This window comes from Bos indicus, chromosome 4 (assembly GCF_029378745.1).
Source record: "Bos indicus isolate NIAB-ARS_2022 breed Sahiwal x Tharparkar chromosome 4, NIAB-ARS_B.indTharparkar_mat_pri_1.0, whole genome shotgun sequence".
In the NCBI taxonomy this organism is placed as follows: Eukaryota; Metazoa; Chordata; class Mammalia; order Artiodactyla; family Bovidae; genus Bos; species Bos indicus.
The window spans coordinates 26,734,608-26,751,951 of NC_091763.1; the positions used below are offsets into that span (position 1 = coordinate 26,734,608).

The following is a 17,344-nucleotide window of genomic DNA, read 5'->3' on the forward strand; positions in this document are numbered from 1 at the left end:
AAGCAGAAGTTAAGAGCTATGTCATAAGTTAAAAAAGATTAAAAAAATCTTGATGAATGAGTACTATGATTGATGAATGAGTACCATTTAACAGGGAAAGTAAGGATATAGGAACAAGCAAAAGAAGGGAATGAGCATGATCAACCCGTAGTTGATCACGTAGTCATCACGACGACTTGCCTAACTAAAGAAGTGGGTGACTGCTGGGCAGTAGAGGCAATCTTCACACACTTGGCAGAACACTGTCCTGGAAAAAGTCCTTTATATCAAAATGAAAACAGTCAAAACTGATCTTCCCACAGAAACAATCCTATGATAAATGTTTCATTCCTTATGCTGTATTATTTTTTCACAGGAATGATTACTAAGATATTATCTTAAAACATTAAAAATGACACAGTATACTGCATAGTATATACACTGTATAGTATTCGTGTTTGTATATGTGTGAATATATATCAAAAGTCATACACACTTATCACATATAAAGGCTTTTTAAATGTATATTAATCAGTAAGGGCAATATAATAACCAACTGCATAAAATACAATAATATGTATTAATCTCCTAAATGAGGTCTTTTACCTTCTAAAGAAGAAATATCAGACATTTTTTTTAAAAAATCACTAGCAAAATTCCTAGTTTTACTGGGTAGATTTTGACAAGCATCTTTGAAGACATTTTGAGAAGTTCTATTTCACTAGTTTTTTTGATCACCTGACTCACAGCCATCTTTTGCCGAAAGTGAGTGACCTATCTGTAAAAGAAAAAAATTCCTTCCTTGAGTCACTGAATCAGACAGTTAACCCCCTCAGAATTCACTATCATAAAGGATATACTCTTTTAAAATACATAAACCTTTACATGTTTCCATCCTTAAGAGTCCTTGAGGGAGTACTTTGTTAGCATCAAAAGCTTCAGCCTAAAATTGAATTTGAGCAATATTTTAAAAGCAAAGAATTGTAAACTTGCTTCTAAATCCATTTAAAGACTTTCCCTTCTTCCAGTCTCAATTTGCTCATAAATATTTCAAGTTACCATAACCACTTCCCTAGAGCATTTTTGCTTCCCTTTTAAAAACTACTTCAAGAATTTAGGACTGAGTATAAAATAATTAAACTAATTTTTCACAACATTCCTAAATTTACATTAAACTTATGATCACTCTCTACCATAATCCTCAAAAATACATGGAAAATCACTCTTTCACAGGAGCTAAGTTAGCAACCATGAGGACACAAGTTTCACCACTTTATGGTTATAATTAGTCTGCTCCCTTCCCTCAGCTGCACCTCCTCCCCCTGTGTGCTGCAGCATGCGTGCATGCCAAGTCGCTTCAGTCAAGTCCGACTCTGCTATCCTATGGACTGTAGCCCGCCAGGCTCTTCTGTACATGGGATTCGCTTCCCTAGGGGATCTTTCCTGACCTAGGGATCAAATCCATGTCTCTGGCACCTCCTGCATTAGCAGATGGGCTCTTTACCTCTAACTCCACCTGGGAAGCCCCATGTGCTGCAGGGGGAGAGCCAAATGAGCACCTCTCTCTCCCAACCCCACATGCAGTGACTTTATGCTCACAGCTTAAAATCCACCACGGTGGGAACTTAAAGTAGCAGACTTACAAAACTACAAATTTATTGTTTTTAGTATTCTATAGAGAAGAGCAGTAGTTTGGATAATCAAGTAAAAAACTGTCAAGTTTCATTGATACAAAACTGCTTAACTATAGGGAAAAGATTGGTCTAGTACATATCTTAGATGTTTGAAGTCTTGCATCCTTTCTGACCATGCAGAAATGTAATAAAAGGTTTAAATATAGTTTATCATCATCCTACTTTAAGATTTACTATCAGTAAAACAGCAGACCAGAGAAGTACTTTAATCCCAAAGTAAATTAAATCTAAAAAAATAACTCTCCAAATGGTATTCAAAATGTGGGGTGTGATAGAGAATGTGAGTGTTTTGAAGAGGAGATATGAGTGAAGGCAAACAGATCGAGATTAGTAACAACTATATCAGGGAATCTCAGTATTTCAGAACTGAAAGAGATCTGAAAGAATTACCACAAACCTTTATAATTACAAGGCCAAAAATGTAAATTATTTATTCCAGATTAGTTACTGAGGTAAAGGTTTTGTTAAAACAAAAACAGGATTCCTGAGTTTCAATTCAGTTTATCTGCTACACCTTGAACTACACGAAATCTTCTGACTCATAAAAGTTATAAACAAATTGGTAGAAATGGAGAAAAATCTGGGCCTGCAGTTTTATATAGCCATAGTATGGAAATGGTACTCAGTGAACTACAACTCCACATAAAAAAATCCATCCAGTTCTACAATGCAGAAGTTCTAAAGAACTTCAATCTCCAAATATAAAGAAAAAATTAGAAGAACACACATAAAGCACACTCACCTAATTTAGAGGTTGAGTATAAAGAACACAGAGCTGGAAGCCTTAAGCTACATGAAAAAAAAAAAAAAATAACCTGGGGCTAAGTGTGCATCTTAAGTATAATGTTAAGTACTAACAATTAAATTCATCTTATTAAGTATTTTAATAAACAAGGTTTTCAGTAAAATTTATCTGATAAATGAAACATTCGTAGACCCAACAGTGAAATACATTAAATTCTGTGGGAAAAAAATTACCAAGAAGTCATAAATGGAAACTCTGTTAACAATAATCTATTGAGTATTGACTACCCCATTATGTACAAAAACAACTATATGTAAGCACTAATTTCAAGATAACTTCACGAGGAAGTAAGGATACAATGGCTATCTGTACAAAACATGTCATATACAGCTGAAAAAAAGGATTCTTTTATTTATGTGCTCATAATAATATAAAAAACAGGAAAATAAATTTAGTTGAAAAAAGTCATCCTAGATATATTTTTTTTTAGTGCTGAGCACCAAATGTTCCTGTCTTGGGCTACAAGAATAATGCATGCCTATTTTGTAAAATGTCATTTCTTTCTTTAGATTTTTCTATATCAGCTGTAAATTAGCCATACATCCACAATCCAAAGATCATTGTTAATATTTTACTATTTTTTTCTCTTACTGTTTGCTATGCTCACATATTTACAATTTTAACACACCTAAAATCATACAGTGTACAACTTCTTTGTATATGAGTTTTATTCCAATATTTTTCCTATTTCTTGAATAATACTTCTTAATATTTTAATGGATGCAAACTCTTTTCCTAAAGAGCCAAACAGGAACGGTTTCAGGCTTTGCAGGCCACATTACCTCAGTCAGTTCTGCCACTAAAGCACAAAAGCAGCCATGGACAAAATGTGAACAAATGAGCACAACTGTCCAATAAAACAGTAAAACTGTATTTATAAAACCAGGAAGCAATGCAGTACAGTCAACAATGGCCTAGTTTTAACACAGGGAAAAGCTCTGAAAGACACTCTCTGTCCAAGATATACAAATAACTAATTAGCACAAGAAAAGATGCTTAATATCATTAGCCATCAGAGAAAAGTAAATCAAAACCATAATGAAATACCACTTTAGACCAAGGAGAATGACTTTAATCAAAAGCCAGACAATAACAAGTACAGGCAAAGGCAGAGAAACTGGAACACTCATACATTGTTGGCAGGAATGAGCAGCCACTTAAAAGTTTGCAGTTCCTCAAAAGATTAAACAGAGTTACCATATGACCCAGAAATTTCATTTCAAGGTATACATCTCAGAGAAATGAGAACATCAAGTCTACACAAACATGTACATGAATGCTCATAGTAGCATGCTTTATAAAAACCAAAAAGTAGACACAACCGCAATGGTTACCAACTGATGAATGGATAAACAAAACATGGTGTGTCCATACAACAGAAAATTATTCAGCAATGAAAAGGAGTAACTAATAATACATGCCACAACAAGGATGAAGATTGAGGGCAGGAGGAGAAGTGGACGACAGAGGATGAGATGGTTGGATGGCATCACTGACTCAGTGGAGATGAGTTTGAGTGAACTCCGGGAGTTGGTGATGGACAGGGAGGCCTGGCGTGCTGGGTCCATGGGGTCGCAAAGAGTTGGACACGACTGAGCGACTGAACTGAACTGAACAACAAGGATGAACCTTGAAAACATTACACTAAGTGAAAGAAGCTAGTCACAAAAGATCATATATTATTTTATTCATGTAAAATGTCGATAAAGACATAGAAAAAATATATAGTTGACTACGCAGAGGTAGAACCTTGTGGGGGATATGGGAAGAGACTGATTAGTGGATATCAGGTTTCTTGGTGGGGCCATTAAAACATTCTTAAAGTAAATGTGATAAAGGCTGCACAACTCTGAATACACTGAGAGCCAACAACTTAAAGTGGGTGAAGAGTATGGTATAAGAATTATAAAAATATACAATTAACCACTAACCTTTACCTCTATACACCCATTCTTGAAGTCCAGTTTTGGGCTCAATCCACATCAGGTTTTGCTCAGGTACTCTGGTCCATTCTACCTCTAGATCAAATCCTTTAAATAACACCCAAATAACCAGTTTCTCTCCATTTCATGTGTTTTAATTTTGTTTCCTCTGCCCTTCCCCCTCAAAAAACAATGAAGCTAAGAAGACAAGAGAATCTGTGTGCATATATTCCCAGAAATGTAAGAAATAACAAAAACAAGAAGAAAGAAGTTAACATTCACTGAATACATACTATGTGCCAGATTCCTATGGTGTTTTACATGTTCTTTTCTCTCATATAATTATTACAACAACCCTATGAGAAAATTACCTCATTTTGCTGATGCTGAGATTGAGGCACAGAAAGTTAAATAACTTGCTCAAAAAATCACTTATTGGTTGACAAACACTTTATGAAATATTTCATGCATATGATCTCATTTGCCCCTCACAACTCAGAGTTTGTGACAAGTATCAGTATCACTATTTTACAGATATGTTAGGAAATTTTCTAAGTATACTGTAACTTAATGGTACAGGTAGAATTACAATACAGATCTCCCAAGGCTTTCTCTCCAATGTCATGCTATCTTATTTGAAGAGAGAATTAAAAATATACAGGTTATCACAGATTCATCCCCTAAAGTTCCAGGTTAATGCCCAGGTTCCACAGAGAACTAAAGAGTTCCCTGGGAAGGTTTCCTTCCCCAAACTGCTACTAGAAACAGGTACTAAAGTTAGGATGACGTGTGGCATTACAATGTACTCTCTCATATCTGATGCCATTTAATCTTAGCAACAACCTGATAAGCAGATACACGTTGTCACTAGATGCAAAGAATTTATGTTTCTTATCCATTCAAGGTCATGTTGTTTAGTCACTAAGTCATGTCTGACTTCTTGTGACCCATGGACTATAGCTCTCCAGGTTTCTCTGTCCATAGGATTTCCCAAACAAGAGTACTAGAATGGGTTGCCTTTCCTTCTCCAGAGGATCTTCCCCACCCAGGGATCAAACCACCATCTCCCACACTGGCAGGTGGATTCTTTACCACTGTACCACCAGTGCCATAGAGCTTAATAAATAACAGAACTAAAGCTCAAAACCAGAATTTCAGACTCTACATATATCCTTTCCCTCCTGTTATAACAAAATTAGCATTTTGTTTGATGCTGATATTCTGTGATTGTTTCCTCAAGGTGCCAAATAAATATGAACACTAGAATTTGGTGGTTCTAAATCTTTCTGGGGTTCACAGGTCCTTTTTGAAAATAAAATCTACAGAACCACTCAGAAGGAAAAAGAAAAAAAAAGCACAGAAAATTTTGCTTAAATCTTCAAGGCTTCATGGGCCCCTGGTTAAAAACTCTATACAAGATTGAAATTTGAAGGAGAGAAGAGATAACGTACGCTTTGCAGTGCACAGCAGACAAGAATAAGAATTTAAGAAGTATTCAAGTAATGATTATAAGCACTTAATTTTCTTGATATTCTCATTGGAAATAATCAAGGAGCCCCTGTGAAAACATATATTTTAGTATGGCTTTACTAGAAAAAGCCAATGAAAGACAAAAATAAAGCCACTCATTGAGAAGGCACAAACATTAACTGAGCCTCACTACATGCTACAGACAAGTAATATTATCAGCTTTTTATGAATAAGGAAACTAAAGCTCAAGAGAGGCTGATTAATTTGCTCCAAAACTTAAGGCCAACGACCAAGCAAAGACAAAATTCAGATAGTCTAGGATGGAAGAAACTTGGTTCTTCCTATAATCACCCAATATTTAGCATGAAAGCACAGAATGTTAGTAGAGAAGGAAATGGCAACCCACTCCAGTATCCTTGCCTAGAGAATCCCATGGTCAAAGGGGCCTGGTGGGCTACAGTCCATGGGGTCGCAAAAGAGTTGGATATGACTGAGCAATTGAACAATAATAGAATGCTAGAGAAAGGAGAAAAAAACTATAACAGGAAGTTTAAAGAAAAGGTAGTTAGAAGATCAAAGAACAGGCAAAGCACTGCAGTGATATGACAGAAAGGTGAGGGAAACTAAGATGATAATCTAGATCACAATATATCTGTTAGGGACTGGGGGACAGAATAGTGACTGTTAAGAATGATTCTTACTCTGCCCCCAACTCAACAGATAATCTTGGACTAACTGTTTAATCTTTCTGGAATTTAGCTTCCTTATCTGTGAAATTATGGGTGAACGGTGACATAAAAACTTAAATTTCTAACATTCTTCACAATTTTTAAAACATTTTCACATGAACTATTTCCATTACATTCTACCGACCAGGGATTTTTGCTTTATTCACTGCTATATCTGCAGCATCTGGCTGAGGCAAAGTAGACATAAAATATGAGTTAAAAGAACACATGAATTTGCTCCAGACCAAAACCCTGTGAGGAATACAGTACAAGGCAGGTATTTATGACACTTATTTCACACATGAGAAAAACCAAAATCCAAAAAATTTAGAATACTTGCTCACAGTCCCATAGTTAAATGAGAGAAGAGGATACAAACTCACTCAAGTCTTCCAATTACTAGTTCAAAATTCTTTCTAGGTCTACAATTTTTTATATTTTAATATAATCTTAAGCAGGCAGACAAAAGAATAATGAACTCTTCTTACTCCCATCTTTGCAGAGAGGGGGGAAAAAGTCATTAGAAGGGTGTTACTATAAAAAGCAGTGACCAACAGATTCAGAATAATGATCTTAAACAATATCTAACATGCAATAATGTTACATATATGAACTAAAGGACATAAAATCCAATTTCTGACTTCTTTGATTATATGTTAGTATATTTTCTATATTCCACAGTGCATCTACACTCATAATTATGGTTGGCTACTTTCCAAATGTTTGCTGTTAATCATAAAAGAGAAGGGGCTTCAATCTATCTAAGTAAGGTTAAAATTCAAACTATGAAACCTACTGCAGCCTGCCTCAGTGACCGGAGGCTGAGGAATTCATCTCCCACTCTAAACCTTAAGATCAACTGAATTATAGAAGAAAAGTCTTGACAGGGCAGCATGAGCTGGAAATATCTATTCAGACAGAAACAGAAACAAAGTAAGAGCCCTAGGGCAAAGATCTACTCTCCAAGACTCTCAGAAGTACAAAAGTGCATTTCAAGAACCTAAGTGGGGAAGAAGAGGGGCTGGCTAGAGAATAACACCTTCAGATTTGAGAACCTACTTGTGACACAGCAATGTAGCCTCCTGCCTTGAGGCCATAGGCTTGTAGGAAAATCACTGCATGTACTGGGTAGAAAAATCTTCTATTAAAAAAAAAAAAAAAAAGAAGATAGCAAACTTACCCAAAGATAAAATCCTTTCTTTAAAATATAAATAATTTCTCCACATGAAATGGCCCCTCTAAAAATCAAGTAGTTTAAATACAAGGATACAGACCAAAATATTTAGGCAGTATATAAGAGGGTGTTTGTAAAGTGAGAATTTTAGTATATCTCAGAAAAGTTTCTTAAAGGAAATCTCATTAAAATATACTTCTCTTCTGAAAGTAAATAAATAAACTGAATATTCTCCACCGACTGCTCCTTTGAGTTCTTCTAAGAGGACTCCATTAGGTATGTGCCTAAGATAAGTGGGCAGTTACACTGAGCTCTTCTCACAGCACTTGAATAAAGAAGACTACCTGGAATGACTCTGGAACCTCAGTGAGCCCCAATCTATCCCCCAGAACTACCACCATGGATGGCTACAAGGCGGTGCTGATCCCACACAGAAGAGTACATGGACCCGGAGGATGGCTTCACTGGCTGGTGAGAAGCCAACATGAGCACAGTGGGCGTCAGGAGGTGAAGCACAACATGCAGGTGCTACAAGATACTGGTTAGGAGTCTGACATCTGCTTCACCAGGTGCAGAAGCAACAATTGGGACTCTCTGGACTACACCAGATGCCACTGATCAACTGTGGCTGCCAGTAGTGCAGACTTAGCCGCAATAAGGCAGATGTTGCTGCCAAGCAGGATGAAGCCCAGGTAAAGATCTGGAGATGCTGTCATGTTCTACCATCTCCAGTGAAGCCTGACTATCCCTTCAACAGCAACACCAGTAAGACTGCAGGCATGCAGACCTCAATAGCCATCAGCTACCCTCCTGTGAAAGTCTGAAGGACACTACTGCTAGAGTTCTGCCCCTTTGGAATGAAAAAATAGTTCCCCAGATGGAGGAAGGGGAGAGGGTAGTGAATACATCCCTTAGCATCAGGCTTCAGGGCACCGTCAGCCCTTTGGCGGGGCTCTCTGAAGAGGCTATCGTGGAGTTGCACCTGCCTCCTGGTATTCCCACTGAACAAGAACTTGCAGCCCATCAAGCCCATGCAGTTCCCTGGGAAATGAAGAGCCCATGTGTGGCGTTATGGAGGCTATGGCTGCCCAGGGCAAGCCGATTAAGTGAAGCCAAGCAAGGACACCTTGCTTTCCCCAAGACATGAGCCCTGCCACGCCATTCCTCTGCATCTCTTCCCTGCAAGTCTGTGGGCATCTTAAATTGTATCTCCAGATGGGGATCAGTGGCTCCCAATTTTGCTCTAGCCATTTTGTCTCTTGCTCCCACTCATTTCATACAATCTAGTCAGAACAGCACCTATGGGGCATGGGTTCTTCGTGCAAGCCAAGGAAAGACTTATTCAAGAGGGTGGAAATGCAGTAACTCTGGGATTTTTTTTGCTAGTGCTTTGTTTATTACTAAAGCCCTGCTTGAGTAGGAGACTGGCAGGAACCATGCTAAGGTGTGACCAATAAGGAGGAACAAGCTAGCTTATTTGTGTTGCCAGCAGCTACTCCTATACTATTCTGTGGCCAGGTAACTGTCAAAGAGACTCTACTTATTCCAATAGAAGACAAATGGAAACTGCATGGGGTTCAAACAAATATTTCCTCTGTTACTCCAGAGGAAATGACTCTAGAAGATTGGGATCCATCCTGTTTATGTATTTACATTTACTTTTACCACACACACAGACATACAAATATATATAGATATATATGCACACCACACACACTGCATCTATATTTACACATATTTATATATTTCATATATTTATATAAATATTAATATTAAAAATGCCGACAATAACAAAAACCTTCTGAGGTTTCTAGTGGTCAGTTGGCATCAGAATACAAACCATTCCTTACACCAATCTGAGACAAGCTCCTTAATGTCTACGGTACAGGGCCTGATCCTGCCTTATGTTTCAGAACCCCTTGCCTGCCTTACTGTTTTACGACAGTGAAACACCTCCTAGTCATGCCCAAGAGTGTCTTTCACTGCCAGATTTCTGAATCATGTTCTGTCTGTCTGGCCCTGCCACCTTGGTTCAGTATTTACTTTGAGTTTAACTGTACTAAATCTTATTTCCTGAACAATATAATAAAAGAATGATATTGCAATTAAAAACAAAGAGTATCTGGGTAAGAGGGGAAAAAGTATTATCAATATGTGGGATGAAAGACTCTGAACTGTCACATGATTGGACAACTGGGTTCTGAGGAAGAAACTGACATACAGACTTAGAAAACAGGGATTAGTCGAGATAAACATTCTGCAGTTGTAAAAGAGTAAAGGTTTTTCAGGGCTCTAGTTCCATAAACTAAGAGTTATCCAACAATAACAATCTACTGCTCTACTTACCTTGGAATAACCAATTTTCTCCTTCCATTTAAAAGTTATTTTCCCTATTGATACAAACAATATTTAAATTTTTCCGCATAAATACAATCCAGTGACCTTACCTAGTAGCAAACTGAATGAGTGCATTCTGAAGAGTCTGCCTAATTTCAAGAAGAAAAGATTCATCATCACTTAGTGTATAATACCAATACTGGACATAATCCCTCAAGGAAAACTGGATAACCTAAAACAAAAATACAGGAAAAAATACAGTTTTTAAGGATTTAAAAAGTAATAGTGGCAAACTAAAACTTAAAAAGATTATTTGAAATTTTCATTTATTATCTACCTAATAAATTGTGGTAGTAAATAACTGTCTTCATTACAAGAGCATCAATATGCTAAAAAACATTTCAAAAAATTAAGTTATTAAATTAAGTTATTTTGGTAGCCCAATTCATCTACTGCCTAATTTTTTTTTAATTAAAGAATTATCTATGGTGAAGCCCTACCCAAATTCAGGTTAAAGATGGAGCATGCAGAAACATTAATTTCCAATGGTAAAATACAATGAAGAGTTTTAGTTAGTTTGATGGAATGAGATGCAAAATAATATCAAGAGACCCTAGTAATCTTGAAAAAAATGCTTTCTTTGAGAGTATAATCAGATTCATTGCAGTCAAATGACAAAAATGACATAATTCACTTAACTCTAATACCAGTGATAGTGTCAACAGCATTATTACCCAATAAATGGCAAATAATACAACATAATGTATAATTTTTCTGCAAATCAGATAAACTAAATAAGGGTTTATCTATAAAATAATATTTAGAATTTTAAGGTACACATTATTTGCAATAGTCATATAATTGAGCATCAGTGAAAATATTTTGGGAGAGAATAATTTTAATTTTTAAAGTATTTTTGAATGAAGCCAGTAATATCCATTTTAAAAAGTAACAAAAGTAGTAGAAAAACCTCTGACTTATCAAACCACTAGCTTAGTCATCAGCTGAAGAGCAAAAATTTTTGAAGAGCAACATTGTAACTCTTAAAACAATTAGAAACACTATCAGATGTTAATAAAAACTTTTTTTTCAATGTAAATTCAACCAAAAGGGTTTAACACAAAGCAAACACATATAAATAAGTTCATAAATAAGGCAGCAAGTTTATATAGAGAATCCAAGAACAGCATTATAATGAATTTCCAGCATATTACATAAATAGCAAAATTATTTCTTAGTATTTCAAGAGAAATGCACCCAGCACACAATATATGGAATTCAAATACCACATACTGAAACTCACTTGCTGGAGAGGTTCATCAATTATATTGGCACCTGTCAATCTTCTATCAATCTTTATAGTTCTGGCTTCCCGTTTCATTTCTTCTAAGCACTGAAAGGGAATCATAATGTTTTATTGCATAGTTTCTTGATTCAAAATATCTATAGTTTATTTCTAACTAAATATTGACTGTAACATCCCTCTCATTATCTTCAAGCTAATAAATAACCTTATTTCTTGAGACTCAGGTATCAAGCAAATACTATGTCTCAAATTAAGAAAACTAGATATCCTCAGTAACAATAATCAGCAAACATTATTTAGAATGTGAGAAACTTGAAAAATCAGGGATACTGTTATCATATTTCAATGAAAATTTAACACCATAAATTAGTGTTTCAGGTGAGTCAAATTAATAATGGTCTTTATTAAACACACCCCCATTTCCTCCTCCCTCCCAGCCCAAAGGGGTATACCAGCTGCCAAATTAACATATTTTAAATTAAGTTTTACTAAGGGATGGTTCTCAGCAACTAAAAAAAATTAATTTCTTTTGTCCATAGTTTTCAGAAAGATCAGTGACCTGGAAATACGGTAAAAAGTAGTAGGATACTCTTTAATTAATACAAACCAGGGCTTCCCTGGTGGCTCAGTGGTAAAGAATACAACTGCCAATGCAGGAGACACAGATTTGATCCCTAATCTGGGAGGATTCCACCTGATGTGGAGCAGCTAAGCCCATGCACCGTAACTGCTAAGCCTGTGCTCTAGAGCCAGAGAGCTGCAACCACTGAGCGAAAATGCTGCAACCACTGAAGCTCACGCACTCCAGAGCATGTGGGCTGTGCGACAGGAGACACCACGTCCAGTGAGAAGCCCGCCCACAGCAGCTAGACAGTAGCCCCCGCGGGCCACAACTAGAAAAAAGCCTATGCAGCACAAAGAGCCGGCACAGTCATAAACAGATAAAAAAATTTTAAAAAGCACAAATGCATATTAAAAACATATGTTTCAAGTTATCCCATGCAACCACTGAGATTTTTTTCATAAAATATACTTATAAGTCATTTTAGAAAAAGCAAATCAAAATCACTATTTATACCATATACCAAAAAACAGATCATAAAGATTTAACCAATCTTGATTATGATGCATCATCCTCTCTATGTACCATTCAAATGAATAGAAACTATGGATGGCTAAGAAATGATTCAAAAAGAAAAGGCAAAAAAATCAAACAATCCAAATGAAAAATGGGCAGAAGACCTTAATAGACATTTCTTCAAGAAGACACACAAATGGCCAGTAGGCACATGAAAGGATGCTCAACATCACTAATTATCAGAGAAATGCAAATAGAAACTACAATGAGGTACCACCCACCTTATACTGGTCAGAATGACCATCATTAAAGTCTACAAATAACAAATGCTGGAGAGGGTGTGGGGAAAGGGCAACCCTCCTACACTGTTAGTGGGAATGTAAGCTGATGTTGCCACTATGGAAAACAGTATGGAGGTTCCTGAGAAAACTAAAAATAGAGCTACCATATGATCGGGCAATCCCATCCCTGGGCATACACCTGGACAAAACTGTAATTCAAAAAGATACATGCACCTCTATGTTCACAGCAGCACTACTCACAACAGCCAAGACATGGAAACAAACTAAATGTCCATCAACAGCTAAATAAAAGGGGTGTGTGTGTGTGTGTGTGTAGAGTACAGAATACTTCTCTGCCATAAAAAAGAACGACATAATGCCATTTGCAGCAACGTGGATGTGACTAGAGATTATCATACTAAATGAAGTAAGTCAGAAAGAGAAAGACATATACCATATGGTATCACTTGTATGTTGAATCTAATATATGGCACAAATGAACGTATCTATGAACCAGAATGACAGACACAGAGAAGAGATTTGTGGTTACCAAGAGGGAAGAGGGGAGGGAGAGGGGATGACTGGGAGTTCTGGGTTAGAAGATGCAAACTATTACACTTAGAATGGACAAACAGCAAGGTCCTACTGTATAGCACAGGGAACTGTATCAAATCTGGGATAAACCATAATGGAGAAGAATATTTAAAAAAAGAATGCATGTCTGTGTGTAACTGAGACAATTTGCTGTACACCAGAAATTAATACAACACTGTAAGCCAACTATACTTCAATTAAAAAAGAAAAGATTCATTACCTCAAAAAAGATTTGTAAGCAAATTCAGAGAATACACATTAACAGGAGTTTTAAAGGGGGGCAGAGGTAAGTTTCAAAGATTATTTTAAAGGTAACACTAAATATTAGAAAAACTGTATTTACTTATCAATATGAAAGTCATATTAGCACATAATGGACATGTTAATAATTATAAAATTCAGTTACTGGCACCGACTCCAGACCATTTTCTTCTCTTCATACATGAAAATCATTACAATTCCACAATAATAACTGAAGGAATTGCGAATGTGAAGCCTATATCTAGTATGGAATTTCAATTTTATTTACATAGTACGATATTTGAAAAAAAAGAAAAATTGCAACACGAAAGACATAAAATTGAGCTTGAGGTAACAAAATTATAGAAACAGCATAGCCTAACTGCAAGCTCTACTTTTCAAGTGAGCTTAAGAAAAAATGCCCGTTTTCCCCCGCTCTGGTTCCTATGCATTTACTTCATTCAAAATAGTACGTTCACTGACATTTCAATAATTGACAATGACATGATGCTGTGATGCATCAAAATTCTATGTTAAGACAGCAGGAAAAGATTCCAAATTTTTATCTTTTCCTCAAATTTGCATGCTCACTTTTAACATCCAACATGCATTTTCTAAGCCTGATCAGTAGTCTCTCATAAGTTTATAGTCAGCATTAGTGAACTATAGGAAGATGTGCCAAGCCATATAAAGGCGATCACATTATCAACACTACACACAGCAGGGCTTTAAGGTCTTACATTCCTTTACCCTTCTTACCTTAGGAATCCCAGTTGATGTTGGAGGGAGAAATGAATGTTCACACTGCTCTAGGTACTTCTCTGAGTTTGTTTTTCCAAACAGCAGAGTAACAACAAAACCCCTGAAAGAAATTTAATTATAGATACAAAACAAAATTTCACTACAATTTAACACATATTTTTCTGATTTAACAGACAGTTTATCATGCACTAAAAAGTCAGTTTGTGACTTTGGCAAGGCAAGGAATTGACAGATTTTGTTAAGTTTTGAAGTTTAAAAAAACTATAAACATTTTGTGAATTTATATAATAATGCCTTTCCAAGTTTTCATTCAATATTATTTCATAAGAATCTCAGGCATCATTTTCAAACTTTAGGATAATAAGCCTTCATTAATTAAGCAGGTAAGCTAATAACCAAGGATAAAGACAAATGAGATGTATTTCTATAGGTCTGTTAACTAATTAGAGAGAGAGATAACTTGTCACTAGGAATATAAACAAAGCCTAGGTATACTTAATACATTTACAGATACAGATTTGACTCTAAATTATCTGCATTTATATTGTACCCCGATTGCTAATTTAAAATTCTGCCTTATTCAGTAATTGTATTAAACTTTCTTGGAGTTCTCAAACAATGTAAGTGACTGGAAAGCTATTTAGAAAACTTGGCTTATTAGTATCTAATATAAATTAATTACAGTCCTAAGGACTTCCCTGGTGGCTCAGACGGTAAAGCGTCTATCTACAATGCAGGAGACCTGGGTTCAAGCCCTGGGTTGGGAAGATCCCCTGGAGAAGGAAATGGCAATCCACTCCAGTACTATTGCCTCGAAAATCCCATGGACAGAGGAGCCTGGTAGGCTACAGTCTATGGGGTCGCAAAGAGTCGGACACGACTGAGCGACTTCACTTTCTTTCATACAGGAAAAAGATGATCCAATTTATAATTCATTTGAAATAAGTCTGGAATTTAAAAAGAAACATAAATATATCCCAAAAAGCTATTTTTAAAAACAATTATGGAGTCAAAGTAAGACAAATACTGGTTTAGAACTACTTTAAGTATTGATTAAATGCTATCAGTATTTCCTACATTTAAAATTGACCAAACAAATTGAAGCACTACTGAGTAGACAGAAAATCCATAAAAGAAAATTAAATTTTAATTTTATAATGATTTATAGTAATCTTACAATGATTGAAAGAGTATAGTGACAAGAAGAGAAAGTGAAAAATTAAACATAGCCAGCCTCAGGTACTGAAAGGAAGATTTTCAAGGTCCTCCGCTTTTTGTGGTGATCTGCTACATCACTGTTCTTCAGCACAGGGAGGCGGGTGGAGAAACAGATACACTCAAGTCAATTTACGTCCTCAAGTCTGTTTCTTTTTTAAAAGACTGGCCACAGAATTATAAGTAAATTTCACATATCTGTGTTGTATCAAACATTATTACTAAGAATCAAGTTGGTCTTGTATTTTAGTTTTACCTAGACACAATAAAATGCTTATATTACATTAACAATGTATTTCTAAAAACATTATCATAAAACAGACTGATAAAATGTGCACCTTTGCCCACAGTGTGACAGTAGGAAAGAAAGCTAAGAACAGTCTGATCTTAGAACCTAATTCATAGCTTCAGCCTTGAGGTTTAAGAAAAAACAGGTGCTGTAGAAAATTGCATGACCAAACATAATGGAATGCCATTAAATAACCCACATTGGTATTTAAAGTATCCTAAAATAACAATCCAAAAGGAAAAAAGAAAAAAAATCAAAGGTTTTCTTTACATTACAAAATGTGATTAGCTTTACTATAAGCAGAATGTATACATTATTAACACTGTATACAGGTAAATTATCAACACTGTATACAGGTAAATTGCAGAACTCAAAAACTTAAGTTTGACTAGCCAAAACCATCCCCAATTAAAAAAACACCTGGTAGCTTCCATAAGAAAATGTATTAATTCTCTTCTGACTTGCAATGTTAAGTGGGCAAAAGAACAAAAACATATTTTTAAAATTTAATGAAAAAAATTAAAACTTAGATGACTTTCAGTTATATTATTTTACTTATATACTTTTATTTATATTATTTTACATATTATAGTAATTATTTTACTTAATATATACAAAAGCCTGCTTTTGCTTTTAAAATTCATAAGGCATTAAACTATATAAAGCTACATTCAATAAAGGACCATCGTTCTTCATAATGAGAGCCAAAATAAAAAAGATTTTTGACTCAGGAATTATGATACTCATTGACTGTAACTGAGTAACCTGGGAATGCTTAATTAACTGATCCTGAGATGATGTGGGGATGCTTGTTGGTATATAAATTGAAGTCCCCTTACTGTGGCAGCAAGTCTCAGTGAGATCAATAACTTGGAACAGAATAACAGATCAATTTACGACATAAAATGAACTTGGAATTTCAGATCCTTTCATGTGCCTTAATGCTTAATTCAGAGTTTTTAGTGGTTCTTCTACAGCCTATCTATATCTCACCTTATCTAGAAAATTTCACAGAACTTCAACAAAAGAATTTAAAAATTTTACACAACACCAAAAAGAATAAAAAATTCTTAACTTTTCAAATTATACAAAAAAGTTTGTATCACCATAAAATAAAAATTTTTTTGAATATAACTACCCCTACTGCTGGTACAAATCGTAACTATCTATACTTTTATTTCTATAGGTATCTTAATTTTACTATTTTTAACTTTGGTAAAAATAACAGCATTCACAAAGCATGCTGCCATTTCTTATGGTCATTTTTTTTTTCTTATTGAGGTCTCATGGTCATGTTTCCATTCTGAACAACTGAACATGACATAAACTATAAAATTATCATTGAGAATACTTACCCACCCACAAAGCAGAGGATATAAAATGCCAAATAAAATATTACAAAGGGTCCAAATGTTATTAGAGAAAGGACAATGCCAAGGCTTCCCCATCCCCATATGGATAGACTGGTCT

At 35.4% G+C, this 17,344-nt stretch overlaps 1 protein-coding gene and 1 pseudogene across 3 annotated transcripts in view; one reads left to right on the top strand and one right to left on the bottom strand.

Moving 5' to 3' along the window:
* The window catches only part of SNX13 (sorting nexin 13), a 147,902-nt gene that overhangs the window by 79,997 nt on the left and 50,561 nt on the right, over positions 1 to 17,344 (bottom strand). For all 3 annotated transcript variants that reach the window (XM_070787566.1, XM_019958506.2, XM_019958505.2), the window contains exons 2-5: positions 17,230 to 17,342; positions 14,368 to 14,470; positions 11,413 to 11,502; positions 10,220 to 10,341 (exon numbers count right to left, since the gene is read on the bottom strand). In XM_070787566.1, the coding sequence (XP_070643667.1) occupies positions 10,220 to 10,341; positions 11,413 to 11,502; positions 14,368 to 14,470; positions 17,230 to 17,342 (428 nt within the window). The remainder of the gene's footprint in view (positions 1 to 10,219; positions 10,342 to 11,412; positions 11,503 to 14,367; positions 14,471 to 17,229; positions 17,343 to 17,344) is intronic.
* LOC109557284 (phosphoglycerate mutase 1-like) lies at positions 8,172 to 8,882 on the top strand (annotated as a pseudogene).